Below are 22,447 nucleotides of genomic sequence, written 5' to 3' on the forward strand. Positions count from 1 at the left end.
TCACTGCGTATGACTATCTCTGATAACTTGATAACTCCATCACTACACCCATCATCACGAGACACTACGAACAGTTTCACAACATATCTTGAACAGTTGCTACCACATACCTTGAACAGTTTCACCGCACGCCTTGAATAGCCTCATCACATACCTTGAACAACTCCTGAACAGTCTCACCACTTCACACATCAACATCCCCTCGAAATACTTAAAACTTCCTAGATCTCCATCCAACTTGCCCTCAAGCCCACCAACACAATCCATCATTCACGAAACACTAAAATAAACCAACCAAGTCTATCACTCGCAAGAACATCACAATGTCGAGCTCAAGCGCCAGTGACACGTTCTACCAAGACCTCCAAAAGGGCTTAGAAATCCTCGTATTCGAACGCCTCCCACACTTCAAAATGCACCACTACCTCTGCTTCTACCATCGCAGCCCAAGCGCCGATTACATCTCCGGATGGGGCTGCTGGTGCGAAAAGGTCGAAACACATCCCCACGACTACAAATTCTGTAAAGATAAAACACGAAGAGGTCTTTTCCCAGACATCATTAACCCTGGTGCCTACATTGAAAAATGTGGACATCAGACTTCTGAGGAACGTGGAAGATATTCCCACCGATTCTTTTGCTTCAAACTTACCGATTCCGTGTCGATCTTGATAGATTGGCTTTTGAACTCGAGGGCCAGTCCATCTGACTGGAAAGGTGTCAACGAGGATGTCATACGGCGGAACTTGCGCAAGTACGAGAAAGAATGGTATATCCTACCCCTGGAACGAAAATTTGAAAAAGTTAATGTGCTGTGTGGATTGGCGAGCCTACGAAACGGCATCCCAAAACAGGCGCGACAGTCTAATGTCTCGTGGGAGGCAGAGAGATTGATTTACATACTGGGTTGGGAAGACATGGATTTTAAAAAATAGGCGGAGGATATTCACTGGGCCATGGGACAGGGTGCTGACATTAGGTTTGAGAGGGAGGAGGAGCTAAGGAGGAGGGATAGGTTTAAAATGGGGGACAGGTCAAGTAAGGAGAAAGATTTGATGATAAGAGAGGAGAAGGCACCGACCGACAATTTTCGAGGCCAACGGTCTGGACGAGAAGGAGAAAGGCGGGGGCGCAGTCCTCCAAGAGAACAATACGGATACGAAAGGGAAGAGCCGACGCAATATCCTTCTACTTCTTCAAGAGGGAAATCTAGAAGAGGAGATGAGAGGCAGTGGCAGGATCCTCTAGACGAACGATACTACGAGAGAGATGAGAAGCCGCGCAACAATCCTCCAAAAGAACAACCTAGAAGAGGAAAGAGCAAGTCCAGTCGTCCAAAAGAACAATCTGGAGGATTCTATGACACCCTATTGGACATTCTTCCGGGGGGACAATTTATGCAGCGACAGAACAATTTTTTCACAGGCCAATATGAGAGGCGGCGGTTAACCGATCCTCCAACAGGAGAATTTAGGGGGGCGTTGGCCACTCATATGGCAGAAGAATGTGGGATTCAGGTAGCCAATGCTTTAGGAATAAGACAAAAGAGCCCGTCGCCCACTCCTCCAGGAAGATACTCTGAGGGGCAGGTAGCCGATGATCCAAGAAGATATGAAGGCGGGGGGTCCAGTTCTTCAAGAAAACGACATGGAAGACATAATTATGTGGAGAATCACTGGGAAAGGTATTACTTAGGTTAGCTCATCTGGTTTGCATGGTAGGAAGAATCAGGGTCATGAGATATCCAAGAATGTAGCAATGAAAGAAATTGAAATGCTATATGTATGTATCGGTCTATATATATGTCAGGGCATTTGTTGCCCGCAAAGGTTCGCTCGGTCATTATCCATCCAGTTGTAAATCAGCGCTCGAAAAAAAAAAAAAAAAAAACATGCCCACTAAACTCCAAGTAGCCGCACTTTATAAGATACATCGAGCCAAAAGAGAAAAAGAAAAGATAGGGGGGAAGACAAAAAGACAGCCAAGAAGAATAAAAAATAACAAAGCAAAATGTTGTTTGCATGTGTTGGTACACTCTTTCTTTTCTTTCACAAATTGACCAGCAAGCGGCCACACAGCACGAGATGTGCCTCTGGTATCGGGTATCATCAAGATTCTTCATCTGTCGGCAAGTGACGTTGAGTAGCCGTGAGGTTAAATCTCCTGCCAGCCGTGGCCTTGGGGCAGAGGGACGCCTTTCATAGTGGCTGGTTGAGTGGGTTGTTCGCTGGGCTCCAGCTCGCCCTTCATTTGCTCTTCACTCTGCTCAATCTGCTCCGTCGTCGATTGACCGCTCTTTTGTTCATCTGGCTCTCCTAGGCCAATGGTATCAATCCAGTTCCAGTGGTCGATGACGTCGTGTCCGCTCCTATCGAAAATGGCCTTGTCGTCGTTGAGGCCATCGACAGCCACATCAGAGCTAGAGCCATCCTTCTTTGCCAAGTCCAGCTTGTCCATGTGGGAACCGTCGACGAGATCTCCAATCCAAGTTCGCGCGACAGGAATGTTGTTTGCTCGGAAAAACTGCAGTTGCGCACGTAGGTTTAGGCGAAGTGCACGCTCGGGCTCGACGGCGTTGAAGATCTTCCTCGTCAAGAGTGGGAATAGAATGCCAAAATCAGACTGACTCAGATGAGCTGAGCTTCCGACGTAAAAGAAATTGGGCTCCGGAAGCTTGTTACCACTAGGCCGCTCATAGATGGCCGGGGTGACAACCTTGGCCGTAGGGTCGGGAGACAATAACCGTGCCGTGACATGAAGATGCTCAGGCCACTTGAAAAAGGCTTCCGATTCAACAGCTAGTAGCGCAGTTCCTCCCGGTGCTGAGGGGACATCGGCGTATACGGGAAGCGGTAGGTTGAACAGAGGAGTCGAGTTGGGGGCCAGCAGAGGCAGACACCACATATCCAGGAGCATAGTGGCGTTCTTCTCCGTCACCTGCTTCCGAATGCTGCTGTCCTTGGCGGGTTTGAACAATGGCGATTCCATGGCTGCAACCTCTGCAACATCGGCGTAGTAGGTGCTCTTGAGAAACTGGTACATGGTGGTGGAACCGAAGCTGTGACCCGCAAAGATGATGCTGCCAGGCTCGTTGACATTCAGGCGGCCGACGAATTGGCTCAAGCTCGGGGTGGTGAGATTGAGGTTGGTAAACTCTCGGCCCGCATCCATGGCGAGAACTGCCTCGTGAACCAAGCCCATCTCCCAAAGTCTAATCCTAAGCTGCGCTTCTCTCGCCTCGTACACTTCGGGTGTGACCTCATGGGAGATTCGGTTGTACGGGACGACCTTTCGGGCTAAGCGGCCGTTCTGGCCAGGAACACGAACAAACGAGGTAACGGCGCTTCCATCTCGATGCTCGGGGCAGATGACGACGATTCCGTGAGAAGCAAGCGATCCGGCAATGTATGAATACGAGTTTCGGCTACCTCCTAGGCCATGGGAGAAGATCATGGTTGGCCATCGCTTGTCGTCGGTATTGGTGGATTCCAAAGTGGCGTTTTTGTGAGCGGGAATGGAGGTGTAGTGAAGATGTCGAGGTAGAAATCTATTGGACAATGGCGTCAGGAGAGCTCAAGTTAAGGTTTGGATAAAATCTGAATTATGACTTACGAGAGGAGCTCGGCTAGGGTGTGTCCAACGCCCATAAACTTGGTGTAAGCAGAGACATAATGTCTTTGCGGCGCGGGCAGCCAGCTGATGAGCTTCTCATTGGATTCGGCGACTGCAGGATAGAAGACTCGGAACAGCACCGTCGGGATGTCGCTGGCATTGTCGGGTCGCGGGGACGGAGAGGGCAGATCGTCGACGGGAATCTCGACGTCGAGGGTGCCGACCTTGTATGGGCCGGTATATTCGGGGAAAGCTGGGACAGGATTTAATCTGGAGAGATAGGCAGACAGCCTCGAGGTCGCGGAGGGCTCTGAGGCGCCAATCATGGTGGCGATTGCGACGATGGCTGTGGTGATGAAGGTGTCGTCGTTTGGATGGCGTGGCGATGACCTAATAAGTACCAGACAAGATATATAGATGGATAGATAGCGAGGTGAATGCGACCGCGATTGATGACGACGTAGAAGAAGAAGAAGAAGAAATCAGGAAGAAGGCGACAATGGAAGGATGGAATAAATAAAGGAATAATAAAGGTAAGCAGTCCGAAATAATGGAATGGAAGGAAGGATGCTAGGGGGATGAAAGTGTAATATTAAAAGTGTATTATTAGGGGAAGAAAGAAATTGAAAAAATAGTTTGGACGTGCAAAGCAGCTACTAGTAGTTCTAATAATAAGCTGGCAGCGTGTCGAATCAAATCAATTACGATCCATTACGATGCGATCAAATTTGATACGTACTTTTTCGTCGCCAAGGCTTCGTAGTCGGAGGCAAAGCAACTTCACAGTGACGCAAGCCGGACCCCTTTCATGTGGTCAGCCCAGCTTGTTGGCTGGCAAATGGCAGTGCAGATCGCCTCATTACATCAGCATCACAAGCAAAACAATGGAACTAACAGAAAAGTCTTGCCATGTGCTACTCCATAGGGCGGTATAGCGTCAAGTAGATGAGGGTCTGGTTCGGCCAATGTTGGTCCAACTACAACTATCCGGGAGCTTCGTCACGCGACTCGTGCTTTGTTTTTGGATTCCAATGGCGGTAAAGATGCATCTGGGCTCCATTCCTGCTGCAGTGAGGCAGCACGAGAAAAAAACACTAACAAGAAAAAATCCTGGCGGCACAAATACTAAGATGAACTGGCGTGGAGCTGCGTGTTAGAGACTGCTCGAGGCTAGACCAATTCGGATACCGAAGTATGGTCTGGGAAGAGGCCGTGTGTCTTGTTGCTGGATTGGGATAAGCAAAATGGCGGACATGCCGTGAAAAGGTAGCAGAGACGGTGGAGATGCTGTGCATTTGCATGTGGTGAAGCTCTAGATATGAGATATGGGATGCTCTCCTATATCGTGCATCTAGCTTATAGGTGTTTTGATATGATATGATATGATATGATCCCCAACCGACGTGTACTTGTGGTGGGGGTTAAATTTGGAGTAACACGGGGTTTACGGAGTATATCGAGAGAACCAAAAGAGGATCCAAAGACTCAGATGGCCATTGGTTCGGGGTTTGGTATTGGATTGGAATTGCTGGATCTCTGCCAACTGATGTTGTCATTGATCAATTACACGGCATCTTGTTGGCGGCGCTCTAAGGTGGCTGGTGCGGCTAAGTCATCTCTGTTTCGGTTGGCGCCAACCGTGTCATCGTCGTCCATTCGTTTCACAGCAATTTTAACCTCCCCCAAGGCCTCTCGAGCTGGGGGGGATAAGCGTTCCTGCATGACAGATAGCTCAATCGTAGCGGGTGGCAAAAAATCTTTCACAGCAATTTTAACTCCTCCCAAGGCCTTAAACTGTTGCCACATCTTGGGCTGTTGGGCTGTTCACCAGATCAAAATCCCCAATTTACAGCAATTTTAGCCACTCTCCAGGCCTTACATAGGAGGATCCAAGAAATGCAGATTGCCATTGGTTCGGGGTTTGGCGCTAGATGTTGGATTGCTAGATCTCTGCCAAGTACAAAGATGATGTTGTCGTTGATCAATTACACGGCTTGACGGCATCTTATTGTAGCGGCATATTATATATTCGCACTAACACCCTAGTTTATACACTTCGATGCTGCAGTTTAATACTCATTGATGTGCCGCAACATCAGCAGGCGCTTATGTGCATCCAATTAGGCAGAGCCCCTCTTCTATTCGCGCGCAAAACAAATGCAGTTTATACCACTCAAAGTCCTACCGTTGTCTTTCACGAAGCAATAATGAGCACTCGTTGTCGATTCTGCTCAGGCTTATCCGTTGAGATTTTAATTGGGCTTGCGAAGCAAGAATTCTCAGGTCATGAGTTTCCTGCTTCGGCGTACTACCAACACCACAACTCGTTTCATGATCTAGAACAGGCAGCAAACGCTGGTTGCGATTTGTGCTTGCTCATAATTGACTGCTTCAAAGGGATCCCATGGGTTAGAGGCGAGAGCTATCAGTTCTCCTCTTATCTATGGGAAAAGCCAGACATAGAAATTGAGGATTCAGCTTATGATGCGGCAAAGCAGGTTGCTTTGTCTGACGTGAAGCTGAGTATTGGTACGGACCATGTCTATCTAGGAGAAGGTTTGGACAAAGTCCGGTCTTCCAATACTCTCTTGGTCCAAGTTGGTCCGACAGAGCTACCGGAAGAGAGCAGTGATTATGCATTTCCATTTCTCACGCTTTCATTAAATGATCGAGGTAAAGGCGGCAGTCCTACAAATATTACCATGTCATCAACTAAAAAGTCTAGACTGTTTTGCGGAAATCGAAGGCAAAAAAATTGGACGGCGCAAGATCCACCCAGACTTGGGTTCCCCCCATCAGTTCAAAATAGCCAGACAATGGCTTCAAGAATGTCGAACACATGAAGCATGTCTAATGAACAAGATCCCAGAGCTCCCCACTCGTGTGGTAGACATCGGATTGCCAGATACTAAATCTCTGCCGCGGGTATTCATTTCTCAGGGCGCAAAAGCAGATTATATCGCACTAAGTCATTGCTGGGGTGGCAGAATAGAGTCTGTTCTCACTTCAAAAACATATCACGAGTACCAACAAGCTTTACCAATCTCTGAAATATCGGCAAATTTTAAGGATACTTTTCGTATTGCGAAAGAGCTCGGCATTCAATATGTATGGATCGACTCATTATGTATTATTCAGGACTCCAAAGAAGATTGGGAAATTGAATCTAGTAGGATGGGAGCCGTATATCGCAACGCCACACTGACTGTCTCAGCTCTTGTTTCAGCAAAAAGCACGGTAGGTATCTTGAAAACTAACGAATATCGTTTTCTGGGAGCCCCAAAGAGCGCAAAGCTTATGGTATATGAAGACAGCTCGAGAGATGAGGAGGTCGAAGTGGACTGGAAGTCGCAAGAGGAAGAAAATTTGCGACGTCTCATGAACGAATCTGTACTTACCTCACGAGGATGGACTTTACAAGAGTACATATTGTCTCCTCGAAATCTTCTCTACGGCGCGAGGCAGATATACTGGCGGTGTCCAAGTATGATGATATCAGCAGATGCTACGCCAGAAGGCAATCAATTTCCAGACCAAAAATTTCGGAAAGCTTCACAAGTTATTTACTCCGACATATTAGCCGTGGCCCCCGAAATTGAATCAGATATAAGAGCTGTACTTGAGGATTATTACGAATTAGCAGAGACTTATTCTGCGCGCCAATTGACTTATGGGTCAGATAAACATGCTGCATTCTCTGGTATAGCTCAAATGATACATCCATCCATTGGCGGACAATACCTTGCGGGCCTTTGGACAGTTGACTTTAAGCATGGACTGCTGTGGTATGCGGAAATGGCCTCTTGCCGTCATGTTGAATCTCATGGAGCCCCGTCTTGGTCGTGGATGGTAACCGATGCTTCAGTTTTGTTTTCGAGGATTCGAATTTTCGAGACAACTCCATTCGATGTGAAAATACTTCAATACAACGGAATTTCTCAAGATGCGGTAAAACAGTTTGGTCAAGTTGAATCAGCCTCTGTGGTTGTGGAAGGACTCACAATGCCATTGATACGGAGCAAACAGCACGTTCGAGCAAGAGACCGCGATGACCTGGTGCTTGGTAGTGTATACTATGACGAGCCATCATCCGGTGACGATGATGACATGAGAAACTCGATTTTCACAGTAGATGATCAAGTTTTGGGACAGGCTTTGATTTCGCTGCATGCTGATCCAGGGACTGATGACGTCGATATCAGTTCAAATCTGTTCCTGGAAGACGACCTCTTGGTATTGCTGGTTCAGGCAGATGAAAATGTCGATAATGAGATGGAATCTAGCTTTGGCGAAGGAATTGTTTTACGACCAGTCAAACATGGTTTGGAAGATGTTTATGAGAGGGCTGGGTATGTTACATTCTGGATGCCGAGCATGGATTATTTTCGAGGGTGGGCGTTAAGATCCTTGAAAATGATATAAGCTCCACCAGCCGAAGCTACTGCCTTTATTGGAAGGAAGAGCGAGCACATGTGCAGGCCCCTGTCTCATCAGCACTCAAGTACAGTCAGCTCCGCGGCCATTTTAACCTTGTTATTATCTACCGTCTTGGCAAACAAATGATTAGTATTGACACTTGTATATGCAACAATGCCGTTGATTAGTATCTATGTCCAAATTTGAGTTAAAGGTTATATACAGTAAGACATATGTACATTGTCTCCATGCCAGTGGAACAATTATTCAGACAAAGTTACAAGAATGCAAAGTGTAGATGAAAATCTCGCAACCGGTTGAGACGGATCAGATATCCGTATTTCAAATCGTTACTAATGTTGCGATCTGCAAGCCCTTTAAAAGATATCGGTCTGGGCACCAGCAGTGAAGCCCATTCGGGAGGTGTAAGTGGGAACCTGCTGGCCACCCTTCCACTGGACGTTGTTGCCCTCAGCCTGGAAAGCAGCAATCATCTGCTTGGGTCCCCTGACGTTGGGGCCTGGGACGAGAGAGGGAGTCTTGGGCTGCTGGCCACCGTTGGGGTTGATGATCTTGCACTTGTGGGGAGCCATGTACATGTTCTGCTGTCCATAGCCATCGGGGATCCAGCTGCATGAAGTTATTAGTGACATATGCTTCATAGCATCTTATAGAGATAGGGAACTTACACAGTAGCGCAGAGGCACTCGTTGCAAGCCTTCAGGTTGGGGATGTTGTAGGTAACCAGACGCTCAAAGGGGGTCTGAGGAGCAGTGGTAAAGACGACAAAGTCCTCCATCTTCACGTCATAGATGTTGGACTTGTAAGCGATGGCAACGGCAGTACCAGCGGCAGTCGACTTGTTACCAGCATGCATATTAGGGCTGTTGATTCCTCCGGAAGAAGAGACCAGGCCAGCAGCAATGACGGCAGGGTTCGTGACGGAGAAGGGCTGGGGACGCTCGTTCTGCTCCTTTCCGTCCGCGTAGTAGCCGTGCGAGTTGTTTTGGTTGGCCCAAGGGACTTGGATGACCGAGTTGGCCTGAATCTCCCAGACACCAACAGGGGGAGCGAGCCAGCAGTTACGGCCCTTGGACAGGAACCAGGCATCCTTTTTCAGGTTGTATAGGGGATCGTACACGACGTGGTTGGGATCGGTGAAGTTGGTGAGAGGGCCCTGGTAAGTGTTCTATAGCAGTAAATTAGTTATTGTTAGCCTTGCAAAACACACACATTCATGTTGAATAAATCGTACCTTGGGGCAGTACATGCCGTTGGTGTAAGCGGCAAGATGGGCTGAGGCGCCCTGAATGGCAGCCAGGCCACACAGAGCGGCAGCGCGAAGAGAGAACTCAGACTTCATTGTAGTTGCGAGATAAAAGAATGTGGTTATGTGTGTAAACTTTTGGATTGATTCAGAAATACTTCAGATACCAGAAGGGGGAGCACTTATATATCCTCAGGGTGTTGGTGATCAGCGTCTACTGCTGTCAAGGTCACATTAGTATTACCGGGGTATTCGGGCGAACTCATCACAACCTTGAACCCAGCTAGTTCGTCCATGATACACCGTGGATCTGCCGTGGCTGCAGAGGATCGATGCCGCCAACTTAAAATTCTATTCATTAAGGAGCTGGTGGCACCAGGGAGTTTTGGCTAAGATTAATAACCAGCGCTCCTATTCGGCCATGGCATCGGACTTTACGAAACACTGACTGTGGAGTAGGTTGCAGGGCTAGAGACAAATTGGCCATCACACGGCTGAGAGAAACTAATCCTCAGAATGCGACTGAACTTTAATGGAAGCTCTTTGTTGGTCTTCAACATCTTTTACGGTAGGTGACTTATAAGTTTACCGGCCAAAGCCGAAGCTACGTGAAATATACGAGAACTGTTTTGTGAACAAGGTGATAGTAAGCGTATCGCTTAGCAACTATCTAGCAACTTCTTGATCAAGTATTGATCGTTTGCCAACACAATACTAATGTAGTTAGTGATGCGTTCTAGCGAATAGTTAATCTGCTGTTTCCCAAGTGTCAGATACCGGACCCTGGCTGTGGCGCCCGGCCCTCGGCAGATTCTAGTCTAGATGTAACTTGGCCTCAGCTCACGCTTAGCATTTTCCAGAAAACATGAAACGCGTAGTGCCTAAATTCGCAGTGTCTTTTGGCGCCAGGTTACGAAGCAATCTGCAAGATGTCGCTAATTGTTTCCGAATCTCAGTTTAGCCCCTTATTAACGGGCCGGCAGCTCTCCTTTTACGAGGCGCCCCCATATATCTCCAACAAGGAGACATCGTTTATGCCTAATTAGGAAATCTACGGCTGCCAAAATAAGATGCTGCTCGGCCAAGCCAACCAGACATCTAAAAGAATACTAGTAGTGTAAGATTCTCATACCTCCAAAGAGACTATAAGTTGCCAGTTCTATTCTAATCATCTCTAGGGTTACGCTTCTACAGCTTGGCAGTTTGGGGGCAGATGAAATACAGGATGCAACATACGGAGCATTTGCCCCGTATTCTACGGTAGACCAACTCTTCAAACATACGAGCAGCCCCTTACAGACCTAAGCAGTGTAGATCCTTTACAGAATACGGGCTGTATTCGGCGACTAGACTTCGCGCCCGATCAACCGCGTTTACGATGCGCTAATTAGGCTCTTAATCTTTAGACTGCTGTGTCGTTTCGAAACACAGAATCCACTTTCTAAACGCCCATCCAGCCGTCTCAATTTACAAACGGATAAGCGGCTAGAGGACTTCTTTGCTTCCATCTACTAATGGGAAAAGTTGGGAGATAGCTTGCTAGAAAGGAGCTTCTTAGCCGGTTCTAGTTATTGTGGATTGTATACACTTATATAAAGAAATCTTTTATCCTTTGCTGTCTTCAGATATAAGTGCAGTCTTGATTCTATACCTCACTACCAGTAGGGACAAACTGATTCTTGATTCTTTCAAATGAGAAGAGTTGGAAACCATGTGGTTAATTTTCTATTCTGCCCTCCACATTGTACTTCCCAATACATACAGAGTATAAATGGATATTTACAAGTACGTCTTGGAGTCTCTTTGCCGAGGAGGGGAAAGAAATTCAGGTACCAGGCGCCATAAAGAGTATGATCTGTTGTGAGAATGCAATCCTCGGAGTCAAATTAGTGTAGAACAGTACACAATTAGGCTAAAGGCTTTTGCGCCAGCAATGCCAATGGAGTGCAATGAAGTGCTCCTCCCCGATTTTTGACGGCGTCCAAGGCAGCTTCTAGTATTGCATCACCCTCATGACGAGGTGGCAAACTTGGAATCCCGGCTTTGTATCCTCCAGCAATGAGACTTGCGTGAAACGCAAACAGCGACTTGGTGATGATCGGAATACAGGCTTGTGAAAACGGGTCTGCCCGAAACTCCACAACATTCAACCCGGCCTTCTTTACACGGTTTGGAATATCCACGAGCCAGCTAGATATGCGTTATTAGCGTATAAATCGGAACAAGAACTTCAGTTATGACTCACGAAGGATCAATATTCAATTCTTTTCGAATCAGTGAAGCGAAGGAATACAATGCCTCAGCTTCTTCTCCTTTGATGTACGCTCCATTCCTGTCAGGGTCGTAGTCGTCCCATTGTAGGTAACCGCCCGGCTCTAGTGTTTTGGTAAAGTAATTAGAATACGACATCAAGAGAAACAGTGTGGTCGCAAGGACGTACTCAGCAACTGCGTGACATGTCTAATCAAGGCAAAGGTATCACATCCTCTGATGATTGCGCACCAAAGTCGCATGTGTACTACGTCGTATTTCTGGAAATGCTCTTCAGGTACTTCCTCAAATGCATTCATAACCTGCAGAGTTATGTTACTTGGCAGGGTCGACTTTGGCGGAAATTGTTCATCTGAGATGTCAAAACCGTGAAGCTGAACAGTTGAAGGAACCTGGGAAGACACATCCAGTAGCCATATGCTATCACACTAACAAGTTAGACAAATAAGAGGAGTATCTCTTTTGAGAATTTACTGACCCAGTTCCCGTGCCTATCTCTGCAATCTTCGTGTCCGGGTTGATGGGGATTCTGGGATCGATGGTGTAGCCGTTTTGGAGGTTAAATATGAAGTGTTGGCCATCCAATCTAATATCAATTAAGCTATATCCCAATTGGACGTTGGGGAACAAGAATTGTATGTTACCTTATGGTCTCTATAAAGCTCCTACCCAAAATGTAGTTATCGCTATTATCGGTGACAGCTGGCATTTTGCTTGGAGTGTTGGCGGAGAAGACTGAGAAAGAATAACTGGTACACCCCAAAGAGATTTGCTATTCGTATCTAAAGTGCAAAGGATGATATTTCGACTCTGGCATTTTCGAGAGAAAGGGGGAAATGGCTTCTCATATAGTCGCAAGACTGTTTGCCCCTTTCGGGAGGCGACCATTATCATTGACGTTGAGTGTCCGAGACATTCAGGGCGTACACGGCACGATCTGAGACTAGCGGCACAGAGAGTTGTGAGCTGAGAATGGTCCGCTGACAGATATACTGCATCAAGCTTGCACAAATACACCAATAATGCTCTATTGCGGCAGTGGAAAAAGAAAAGAAATGTACTCCGCATGCATCCTGATGTAACGTCAGATTTGGGGTAGTGTCACACTTGGAGCACTCCATACCATAAGACGAACCTGTCTGTTAAGGTAGGAAACACTTATTGGCGGGATTGTAAATTGAATGCTGGGAGTTTTGTTTGTCTATTAGAACTCTATAATAGACTGGTTTGCGAGAAAATTCGTGTTTTTACCAGTGTTTAATCGGGTTACACACCCAATCATGAATTTGTGTTCTCTCCAGCAAAGTGGGTAGCAAAGCGGCAGTGTTATATCCGAGCCTTGTTTTCTAACCACACCGGCATGCAGGAGAGCAGCTGATAGATATCCCTGCATTCAGCTGCCTTCAGATGGGCGCGATCATCTTAATGATTACGATGAAGCGATTGAATCCAGTATCAAGTCATCGAGCGTCTTTGCGGTACATCGGCGTCCGTAAAACTGATGACGTTTGAGTGCGCAGGTTTGATGGCCAAATTGGCGATGGGAATCGGGCAACTAGCCAAACAGTCTCAAAATGCCAACTTATGTTCAAAGTAGTCTGATGATAGTTTGTTGTCACCAGCTCGGTGTTTATTAAGATCTCGAATCACGAACCATGAGCAAGGCGATTCGTGGGGTTGCATACATGGACAAGTAAGAATGAGCACCCACGTGAGCCAAACTGTTAATGCATAGGCACATGTATCATGCATGCAAGTTGATAGAATGTTAATTTTAGCAATGCAACGGTTATTCGGCTGAGATGTTTGATGCAATACTATGTATGCAGGGTTGCCCAACCTGATTGTGGTTGCACAATCCATCTCATCTTGACGACAGGTCTGTATAACGGCTTATATTCTTTGCAGCGAGATCAAGTTGTGTAACCACAGGTCTTCTGCGTGGTCTTCCTCAGTATAGTGTTCATCTATCTCTGAACGGGTTTTATTGCTTTTCAGACAGAGTAAATGGAGGGAAATGGTATCCACAATCACCAACTCGACGTCAAATCACAAAGAGTATCTTTGAGAACAATTAAACAAAAGCAATAAAACAGGGCGCGGCTTTGTAAAGCATGGCCCAGTACCTAAGTAAAGAAAAGAATGAAAGAAATGAAAGAAATGACAGAGAGAGAGAAAGAATGAAAGAATACCGGTAATTTCCGCACGGAATGAGAATGTTCAGGGACAAAGGAGGTGTCGAGGTTCGAGACGAGAATAAAGAAATTCAGACGACATGTAAAGAATCTTGTTGAACCTTTGATACCATCCTTTGATTGGTTACCAAATGTCCGGGCGGCGCAGCTGCAAGTCAAAGCCACGTGAAACAATTCTGAAGGCATTCTCACATACCCATTCAGCTGCAAATGGGTGTCACTGCGCCCGCGCCATTGTTACGCCAATTGGCTCTCACTTACTGGATACCTACCTGTGCATGTCCTTTGAAGAATAATGTACGTATCGCTATGAAGAAAGCAGTATCAGAATCATCTACAAACCGGCAGCGTCGTAGAGAAGACACCAGCATCAATGAATAACTCTGTACTGGCGATGGCTGCAATCACTATGGTAACAGCTATCTTTCTCAAGCCAGAGTCCGATAGTTCAGCATCTTTTGGTAGAATTAGTATTTATCTGCCTTATAGTTTAGAGGTTAAGGTGCAATTCCTTATCTCCAGCAAGTGAGCGGGCTTTGAAGACGCATCGTGGCGGCGACACCACCAATTTCAGTTCAAACTCGCTCCGTTTGTTCTCTGTTTATCAGATTTTTCTTTTGTTTTGGCGCCTCAAACTTTTACATCTGTTATAAATACGACCCTCTCCCCCTTTGTTTTCCTTTTGTTTTGTTTCCCTGCACACACACCATTTTCCAATTCTTCACAGCCAGCCCATACATCTTCCAAGAACTTTGTCCATCTGCTCATCCAAACTTGTCTCTCTACTCGTCTCTCTACAGTCACAGATTTTGACAGCTACTAGACACTTCCACCAGCTCCAGATTCTATTTAACAATTCTTTTTATTTTTTCACGTCTATATCCGAAACAATGGCTCCCCGCGCTACTCTTCAGAAGACCATTGAGAAGAAGGGAGGAAAGAAAGCCGCCTCCGACAATGCGAAAGTGGCTTTGCTGCAGATGCCAGTCGAACTCATCTGCAAGTTCGCCAATTCCATGCTCTCCGTGGACAAGATGGCCTTCGCTGAGACCTGCCGGCCAATTCACAACTCCATCGGCGTCACCTCCTTCTCTAAGGACGAAGGAGAGTTGCGAGAGGAGCAGTTCGAGTATCTCGCTCGCAGGTCGCGGGATACTCACAACCAATGGGTCTGCGAGGAGTGCATGTGCCAGCACGATATCGACCCGACCGACACTCCAGCCACCCCGGTCCTCAATTGCCCCGTCGGCGACTTGTACCGCTCGCGGTACAACTTGTCCCTGAAGCTTATCGCCAGGGAAAACTACTGGCTGGGACGACGCCACGTCCAGTTGGCTTTGAAGTACACTCGGTTGTACAATGAGATATCGACTGGACACCAACAATACCTGACGCGACTCATGGCAACTCGCATCTATTCCGAGTCACACGTGTTCGATGGCATGCCGCTTTACCTCGCGGCCAGAATCACTCCCCGCGTCATTGAGGGGAGATTCTTCCTCAAGAGCGTATTCGAAATACGACAAAAGGGACAGCCAATCGACAAGAGGCTCTTGATTGGCGATCACATCTGCCCTCACCAGACCTTCTGGACAGCTGAAGCCACAGGAGACAGCTCCATTTCGAAATTCACCATGGCGATAGAAGACGCCTTCAACAAACGGGGGCATGAGGTGTGCAGCTATTGCCCTCACTGCTGCACCGACTTTTCCGTTGAGGTCTCGCGTCAGAGCCTCAGAATCACCATCTGGAACGACCTTGGAACAGAGAGCTCTGCCTTGGATATCACGTGGTTGGCATCTGTTCCCAACCCCACGATGGCTTCAAGTGATCTCGTCAACGAGGCGCCGGGTCGTGTCAGGGCATGGTACGACAGTGTGAAGAAGGATGTTTTTGCATGATGGTATTGCAGTCAACGCGCGAAACTTGTGTACAGGAAGAGTCTGAGGAGGATATTCCCATCGATGAGAACTCGATTGAACGAATTGTATGATGCACCGAATTTTCATGGGTTACTAGTTCTTTTTTATTCTGATTCGAAGGAAGTCTGATTTGTTGAGAACCTCATGTATAGGTATAGACAGCTAATAATGAAGATCACAATCTTGCTCAATCTTTCTTTTCATGAAACCAAGTGATTGAAGTCTGTAGTCTAACAGTCAGAACACTTCCAGCATCGTTTCCGAGGTAATGATATGTACCTGTGATATATATATTTACACTTAAAATTGCCAAAGAGTAGAATCTACTCGCTCAGGTCAATAGAGCGTATGATGGGGAGGTGCTTTTTTAGAGTTGGATGGAATGGAGTTTGCTGGCTCAGAGGTCTGCACCATCGACCTTGGAAGGAACTAGCCGGAATAATAATGTTGAACCTCCAAAATACAAAGAGAGCACAAAGAGAAAACCATCATTTCTTTTTCTTCTTTTTCTTCCCATCAGATACATCACCCGATATAAATTTATCGCATTACGAATCTGATGAGCTCAAGGTGTAGGGTGAGCAATACACGTATAGAGCACGGAGTCCTAAACACGCCGCTGTGCTTATGCCGCCCTTCGGCCGCTAATCTGCTCCATGGCTGAACTCAATCTCCAATAATTTGAAGATTGACTTTACAGCTACAATTCCATCGACTGTCGACGCGCTGCTCTTGGATCCCATGTAATATCTTTGTTCTCAATTCTTGTTGCTCGTCCCTTGAGTTTGTTCCCTCCTAAATAACGCGCCAATCCCCTGCATTGATTGCGATTCTCACCATGAGAGCCTCCGCTTGCCTCGCCGCCATCATTCCGGCGCTGGCGGCCCAGTGTGCTCGTATAGTCCAATCCAACGATGATGGATGGGCTGAATCATATATTCGATCTTTCAACGACGCGTTAATAGCTTCAGGCCACGACGTCGTGCTATCCGCGCCCGCAGAAGACGAGTCAGGAACCGGTGGGTGAATCTCATCATCTTACCCAGAACCCTCACTCCTAGATATATATATATTTGCGTCTTATGATACAGGTCTTTAACTAACAGATGAGGCTTGTAGGAGCCAGCGACTCACCACCAACCCCACGCAATGATGCATGCCAGTATAATTCTTGCATACCCGACGGCAGCCTTACAGGCCACAACGCCACCCGCCCCGATCTCAACTGGGTCAATTCCTTTCCCGTCACCTCCATGAAATACGGCATCGACATCTTCGGCCCACAGCTGTGGAATGGCTCTGCCCCTGATCTCGCCGTGTCAGGCGTCAACGTGGGCACCAACGTGTTCGTCCAGTTGCCATTCTCAGGAACCGTGAACGCTGCGACTTTTGCTGCCCTCGCCGGCATCCCCTCCATAGCCTTCTCTGCATCATCTGTTGGCAGACTCCCATTCGATGAGGAACCGGTGCCTCTTCGTAGCATCTTGTATGGCCAACTCGCCGCTCAGCTGACCAACAAGATCCTCTCCTCTGGATCTCCTTATCTCCCCCAAGATGTCTTCCTCAACGTCAACTTTCCCAAAGTCGAAGGCAGCTGCACCGAGCTATCCAACTTCAAGTGGGTGCTTAGCCGTATCAACCCCGGTATCATCTCGCCACCAGATGTTGAGTTTTGCGGTGGTAAACGCCTACCAACTGAACTATCCGTGATCACACACGGTGGATGTTTCATCTCCGTTAGTGTTGGTAACGCCAAGGACAAGACAACTGCATCTAATAGCAAGCAGGCCGTGGTGCTGGATAAAATACGCGATATGCTAACTTGTCTAAATGTACCTAGCGGAATCCGGCCTCAATTCAATTTCTAGACAAGTGCGCTCTAATGTATATATATATAAAGCAACTTTTGTAATGGGCTTACAAGTAATGTAATACGATTTAATACTATGCTATTTATTTCAAGGTGAAATAAATACTAAGAAGCTTTTTCACAGTTACCTGATCTAGGTATATACCTGCGTTGAAAAATTACTAGGACAGCGAATCAAGCAGATACTCTCCCTTGCCTTTCCTATCAGGATAGGGATACACTTTCTGGTCTGGGCACGACCATATTGTATTCTCGTACTAGCAAAAACGTGACGATACTCTGTGCTTATTCTCAGTAACCTATATCGCATACAGTCTCATTGGCCTCCCAACGCTGTTTTATAATGTGGCGCCGTTATTTTGCAGCAGCTCGACAATGGCCGCGTGTCCATTCTTGGCAGCCCATGAAAGCGGCGTCCGGTTAGACTCATCTTTAGAATTAATAGCTGCGCCATTTTCAAGCAGTAGCCTTACAATAGACTCGTGCCCGTTTCTAGCAGCCCATGAAAGCGGCGTCTGGCCATAATAATCATAGGGGAGATTAGTATTTGCATCTTCTTCAAGCAGTAGCCTTACAAGAAGTTCATGCCCGTTCCTGGCAGCCCATGAAAGTGGCGTCCGGTTATAATGATCTTGGAAATTAATGTCTGCGTCTTTTTCAAGCAGCAACCTTACGGTAGACTCTTGTCCGTTCCCGGCAGCCCATGAAAGTGGTGTCCGGCGAGAACCATCGTGACGATTAATGTCTGCTTTTTTTTCAAGCAGTAACCTCATGGTAGACTCTTGTCCGTTCCCAGCAGCCCATGAAAGCGGCGTCCGGGCAGAATGATCTAGAAAATTAACATCTGCGCCTTTTTCAAGCAGCAACCTTACGGTAGACTCTTGCCCATTCTCAGCGGCCCATGAAAGGGGCGACCGGCCAGACTCGTCCCCGATATTAACGCTCACCCCAACTGACAGTAGTATTTCAGCCACGACATCAAATCCACCTTTGGCAGAAGCAAAAATTAGTTTGTTCTGGATTTTTTTCGAAATCAGTGGCGCCAAATGTGAGCCAGACCAGCTCTCCAACAAATAATTGAAGGGGTCGTTGATCCAGTCGCATGTTACTTGAGCTGCGAGTTTTTGAGTATTAGATTTCTGGTTGGCGTATCTCATGTAGCGATTGACGTGATATTCTACATGGTGGGAAGCATAGAACGCCAACGGTCTTTTATCGAGGTACTTTGCATAATCATCATAATGGTTGGCGATCCAATGTTCGGAATCCGGTAACCCCACTCGTAGAGAGGTGCTGGCAGCGCAAAGCATTAGATATTGGATGCAAGTTGTGGCTATCAACATATGTGCATATCCTTCATCTATGCGAAACGCTGATTTTGAAACTACTCCATCAGGATCACGCAGAAACTCAAAGGCAGTTTGATGGATAACTTGGACTACCCGATGTCCTATCAGTACATTGTTAGCCATTAATATAAAGAAACCGGGCGGCGTTATGCTTATACCATCGTTCCGTTGTTTAATTTCTATGAAGTTACCACCACAAGAGACAATAATTCTCTCTGATAATGGTACACGCTCCTCGAAAATCTCATCAGTGAGGCTAGAAATTGAGTCGGATTCAGTACTGTCTGGAATACCAAGACTGTGGAGTAGTTCGTTCACCCTGAGGGGCCTCCGTGCAAATAGAATGAATCGAAACATTTTCAATCCATAGGACAGGCATGACTTGTTTGTTCTCATCTTATCCAGCATGACTCCGTAAAGTTCTTCGAGCTCCGTTGGAAGTTTTTTAAGCATAAGAAATATGTCGTGTTCAGAATATCCATCTTCATGGAACTTTAGCAATTCCTCGCCCACCAGTTTGACCCAAAGGAAAACTCCTTGGGCATTTCCAATCATATATGCAACCTCTCGATTAAGACCAAGGCCATTAAGTAGAGAATTTGCGAAATTGGAAATATCAAGTGTAGTTTCATCCTGTAACCGAATAAAATCCAGAAACTGGTCTCGGCGGGCTTCTAGCTGTGCTACCGGTCGACTTGCGATAAAGATTTTGACAACACAGTATTTGATATTAGAACACAAATTGTAAAGCATATTGAGAATGTCCCGTCTGTCTGTCTCTTCAGACTCATCAACCGCATCGATAATAATGTAGAATCGCTTTGGTGTTGAATAGTAGTCTTGTAATGACCCCAAGATTCGTTTCAGAGATTGGTAGTCCCACTTCGCGCCAGAGCAACGATGAGCTCGATATTCGGCTTGACAATAATGGTAAAAGAAGCTTTTCTCTTGACATAAGATGTCATGTAGAAGCGAAAGAAGCATGCTATAGTGGCTCCTTTGGGGTTCGCCCTCTCTGAAGCTATAAAAGAACTTTGCCACGATAGCTTTCTTTGCAGCTGGCTCCCTAGTTGGAAGATTAGAGTCAAAATATTTTGTGAGAGTACTTTTGCCACTGCCAGGTTTTCCTTGTATATAGAGTAAGCGAGAAGTTTCCGAATTGGACCAACGTTTGTACTCGTCATGTACCCAAAGCCACTCAAAAGAGCCACTTTGTTCTGGTGTAATCTTTTCATAGCGTGTGTTTTCGAACTGGAGGCTAAATAAACATTCTATGCTCATTACTATTAGTAGGATTCAGATTGGGAAAGAGAGTGGAGTGTGAGAAAACCTTTTAGCTCCTTATCATACTCGATAAACATGCTCTCTTGAGAAAGAGCAGTAATATCACAAACTGTTGGGCCCACAAGTAGTGCCTTCATATTTGAGCTTTGTCGTCGAAGGTCGTTTATGAGCACACCAATTAGGTGAAGAAACCGACCACCCTGGTAAGCTTTTTCTACTCCATCGAGAACAATCAAGGTGGGTTGTGGTTTGGCATAATCTAGAATGTCCTGGAAAACAGCTAAAAGATCATCTGTTGCCGCATTGCCAAGAAGTTCATGTAAACCTTTGAAAGGATCATTGCCATCGAAACCGTTTTCCGTCCAATTTTGACTTGGGGGTTTTTCGAAAATCTTCTGCAGCAGGGAATTGAAAAGATTATGCATGATTAGTAGTCTTTTCTCTATCGGCGAAAGAACAATAATCTGCTTGAGAAGTGTGTAAATGAGGGCACTAGCAAGCGCAATATTTTGGCCTTCTGAAATCTGGCCACCTTTGTTAACAATAAACTCGCCGTTGTTTATTTTCGAGCAGAAACAATACAGAACAGGGTGGTTAGCGTTCTGCTCTTGGTCCACGACGTAGGATGTGACTTGAGATAAGTGGTGGCCTAGAGGGCTAGAGAGACAAAGGACGAAACGGCTATCGTTGGATCTCCAGGACTTATAATCAATATTTTCAAACACCCAAGAAAAATTATGATCTCGGGGATCTAAATCTGGTATTGCGGATTTTCGTTGGCTTTGCTCCGGTGCTGGTAGAAGTTGAAGTAACTGTTCTAGACTTGATTCGGAAATAAAAGACTGAAGCATGTTCTATGTGGAGAGCAAATTAGCCTATAAGTCGATAATTTTGGTCGAAATCGTTCATGATTCTCGTACATGTATGGTATCAATATTCATGGGGAATATCGGCGGCGCTTCTGCTGGAGGAATGACAGACAGGATTTCTTTGGCGTATGCAGCAGCAGCCGCTGCCGCATAAGGCTGCCACCTTTTATTCTTGTGCGAGTCCGCATAATCGCAAATGCCTCGAATCACTAAACAAGGGAGAATATCCATAAGTCCTGCAGCTTCCATCTCAAAACAGAGTATGCCCTTTTCTTTTCGAAGCTTCTCTCGTGTCATTCCATGCCTCATAACTTGATTAGCTGAACCAATGAGACCATAATGGATGGCAGGGTCGCTATCTGCGCGCGGCTTTCGAACCAGCAAAGCTCCTCTGTCGCAAGCTTCGCAACTTGATTCACCGTCTATATGGTCATAATCGGCTCGGAACAACTGATCGTGTTTCGAACCTGGGTGATCGAAATAACCGCGCATCTTTCTGTTAGACTGGAGCATAGTATCGATATGAAATGGAATTTGGCTGATTCCCCTCCGATGGCGTGCTCGTAGTACTGAAATGCCGGTCCTCAATTCTGTGTGCGTCTTGTTTAGTGTGCCGGTTTGAACAAATTTCCCTTCTTTCATTGTTTTCCCAAAGTCGTATTGTAATACGCCACCTGCGATGCTGTTAGTTCATATCGAGATATGCAAGGGATCTCATACTTGAATCGACTGTAGGACAGCTAACCACTACATCCCCAAGCCGGATATCGTTGCGCGAATCATTGCTTGGCTCATCAGGAGCTCCGCCTCCAATGCCCACCATCAAACCAAAGCGAATTTTGGGAAAACTCCGCATCATGTTGGTAGCTGTCATCGCGGCAGCATTTGTACCCGTTGTTCCTGCTGGAAGGCAAACCATCACAATGTTGTGGTCTCCCATTCGTCCTAGAGTATAAGTATTTGAATCACCCGGAATTTCTGGGAGATTCCGAAATTCTTCATCGAGCATAGCCACAGATGCAGCTAATTCCGCCTCCAAGGCACATATCCATCCTACTGTGAACGCATCCGTATTCAGGCTGCGGGGCCTAAAGCCAGCACCTGGTGTTGTATGTGTGAGAGGAAATGCGGACGGCGCATCAACGCGCCTGAGCTTCGCAGTCGACCACTCCGCCGTCGCGGGGCGCTTCTTATCCATTGACAAGGAGTACAAATTTAATATTGAAGATTGCGGCAGTGATTAGAGCATGATTTGAAGACATCAAGCTGCTCAATTTGAGCAAGATTTGCCAGAATTGGGAGAGTTGTCAGACACAAGCGCTGTGCTAGGATGAATGGGTACAGATCCAGAGCTGGGCATCGACGGCTGGATATTTTTGGTACAGGGGTATC

At 46.6% G+C, this 22,447-nt stretch overlaps 8 protein-coding genes across 8 annotated transcripts; 4 read left to right on the forward strand and 4 right to left on the reverse strand.

Moving 5' to 3' along the window:
* Positions 1–323: 323 nt before the first annotated feature.
* Positions 324–935, forward strand: T069G_00238 (uncharacterized protein; the record flags this gene model as incomplete). The annotated part of the gene is made up of 1 exon (XM_056167448.1): positions 324–935. The coding sequence occupies one exon, from the start codon at positions 324–326 to the stop codon at positions 933–935; it is 612 nt and encodes a 203-aa protein (XP_056032764.1).
* Positions 936–2,154: 1,219 nt separating this feature from the next.
* T069G_00239 lies at positions 2,155–3,938 on the reverse strand (the record flags this gene model as incomplete). The annotated part of the gene is made up of 3 exons (XM_056167449.1): positions 2,155–2,636; positions 2,682–3,547; positions 3,613–3,938. The coding sequence occupies 3 exons, from the start codon at positions 3,936–3,938 to the stop codon at positions 2,155–2,157; spliced, it is 1,674 nt and encodes a 557-aa protein (XP_056032765.1).
* A 2,848-nt stretch (positions 3,939–6,786) lies between these two features.
* On the forward strand, positions 6,787–8,034 carry T069G_00240 (uncharacterized protein; the record flags this gene model as incomplete). Its single annotated transcript, XM_056167450.1, has 4 exons — positions 6,787–6,849; positions 6,898–7,096; positions 7,145–7,461; positions 7,507–8,034. 4 exons carry the CDS (start codon positions 6,787–6,789, stop codon positions 8,032–8,034), a joined length of 1,107 nt encoding a protein of 368 aa, XP_056032766.1.
* Positions 8,035–8,405: 371 nt separating this feature from the next.
* Positions 8,406–9,391, reverse strand: T069G_00241 (uncharacterized protein; the record flags this gene model as incomplete). The annotated part of the gene is made up of 3 exons (XM_056167451.1): positions 8,406–8,658; positions 8,718–9,205; positions 9,284–9,391. The coding sequence occupies 3 exons, from the start codon at positions 9,389–9,391 to the stop codon at positions 8,406–8,408; spliced, it is 849 nt and encodes a 282-aa protein (XP_056032767.1).
* Positions 9,392–11,202: 1,811 nt separating this feature from the next.
* On the reverse strand, positions 11,203–12,275 carry T069G_00242 (methyltransferase domain-containing protein; the record flags this gene model as incomplete). Its single annotated transcript, XM_056167452.1, has 5 exons — positions 11,203–11,485; positions 11,541–11,670; positions 11,736–11,986; positions 12,045–12,152; positions 12,211–12,275. 5 exons carry the CDS (start codon positions 12,273–12,275, stop codon positions 11,203–11,205), a joined length of 837 nt encoding a protein of 278 aa, XP_056032768.1.
* A 2,376-nt stretch (positions 12,276–14,651) lies between these two features.
* Positions 14,652–15,662, forward strand: T069G_00243 (uncharacterized protein; the record flags this gene model as incomplete). Its single annotated transcript, XM_056167453.1, has 1 exon — positions 14,652–15,662. The coding sequence occupies one exon, from the start codon at positions 14,652–14,654 to the stop codon at positions 15,660–15,662; it is 1,011 nt and encodes a 336-aa protein (XP_056032769.1).
* Positions 15,663–16,521: 859 nt separating this feature from the next.
* T069G_00244 (survival protein surE domain-containing protein) lies at positions 16,522–17,551 on the forward strand (the record flags this gene model as incomplete). Its single annotated transcript, XM_056167454.1, has 2 exons — positions 16,522–16,702; positions 16,803–17,551. 2 exons carry the CDS (start codon positions 16,522–16,524, stop codon positions 17,549–17,551), a joined length of 930 nt encoding a protein of 309 aa, XP_056032770.1.
* A 340-nt stretch (positions 17,552–17,891) lies between these two features.
* On the reverse strand, positions 17,892–22,253 carry T069G_00245 (ankyrin repeats (3 copies) domain-containing protein; the record flags this gene model as incomplete). The annotated part of the gene is made up of 8 exons (XM_056167455.1): positions 17,892–18,123; positions 18,322–18,382; positions 18,542–19,003; positions 19,061–20,173; positions 20,233–21,040; positions 21,107–21,477; positions 21,523–21,729; positions 21,776–22,253. The coding sequence occupies 8 exons, from the start codon at positions 22,251–22,253 to the stop codon at positions 17,892–17,894; spliced, it is 3,732 nt and encodes a 1,243-aa protein (XP_056032771.1).
* Positions 22,254–22,447: the final 194 nt, after the last annotated feature.

The sequence above is a fragment of the Trichoderma breve genome, chromosome 1 (genome assembly GCF_028502605.1).
Source record: "Trichoderma breve strain T069 chromosome 1, whole genome shotgun sequence".
In the NCBI taxonomy this organism is placed as follows: Eukaryota; Fungi; Ascomycota; class Sordariomycetes; order Hypocreales; family Hypocreaceae; genus Trichoderma; species Trichoderma breve.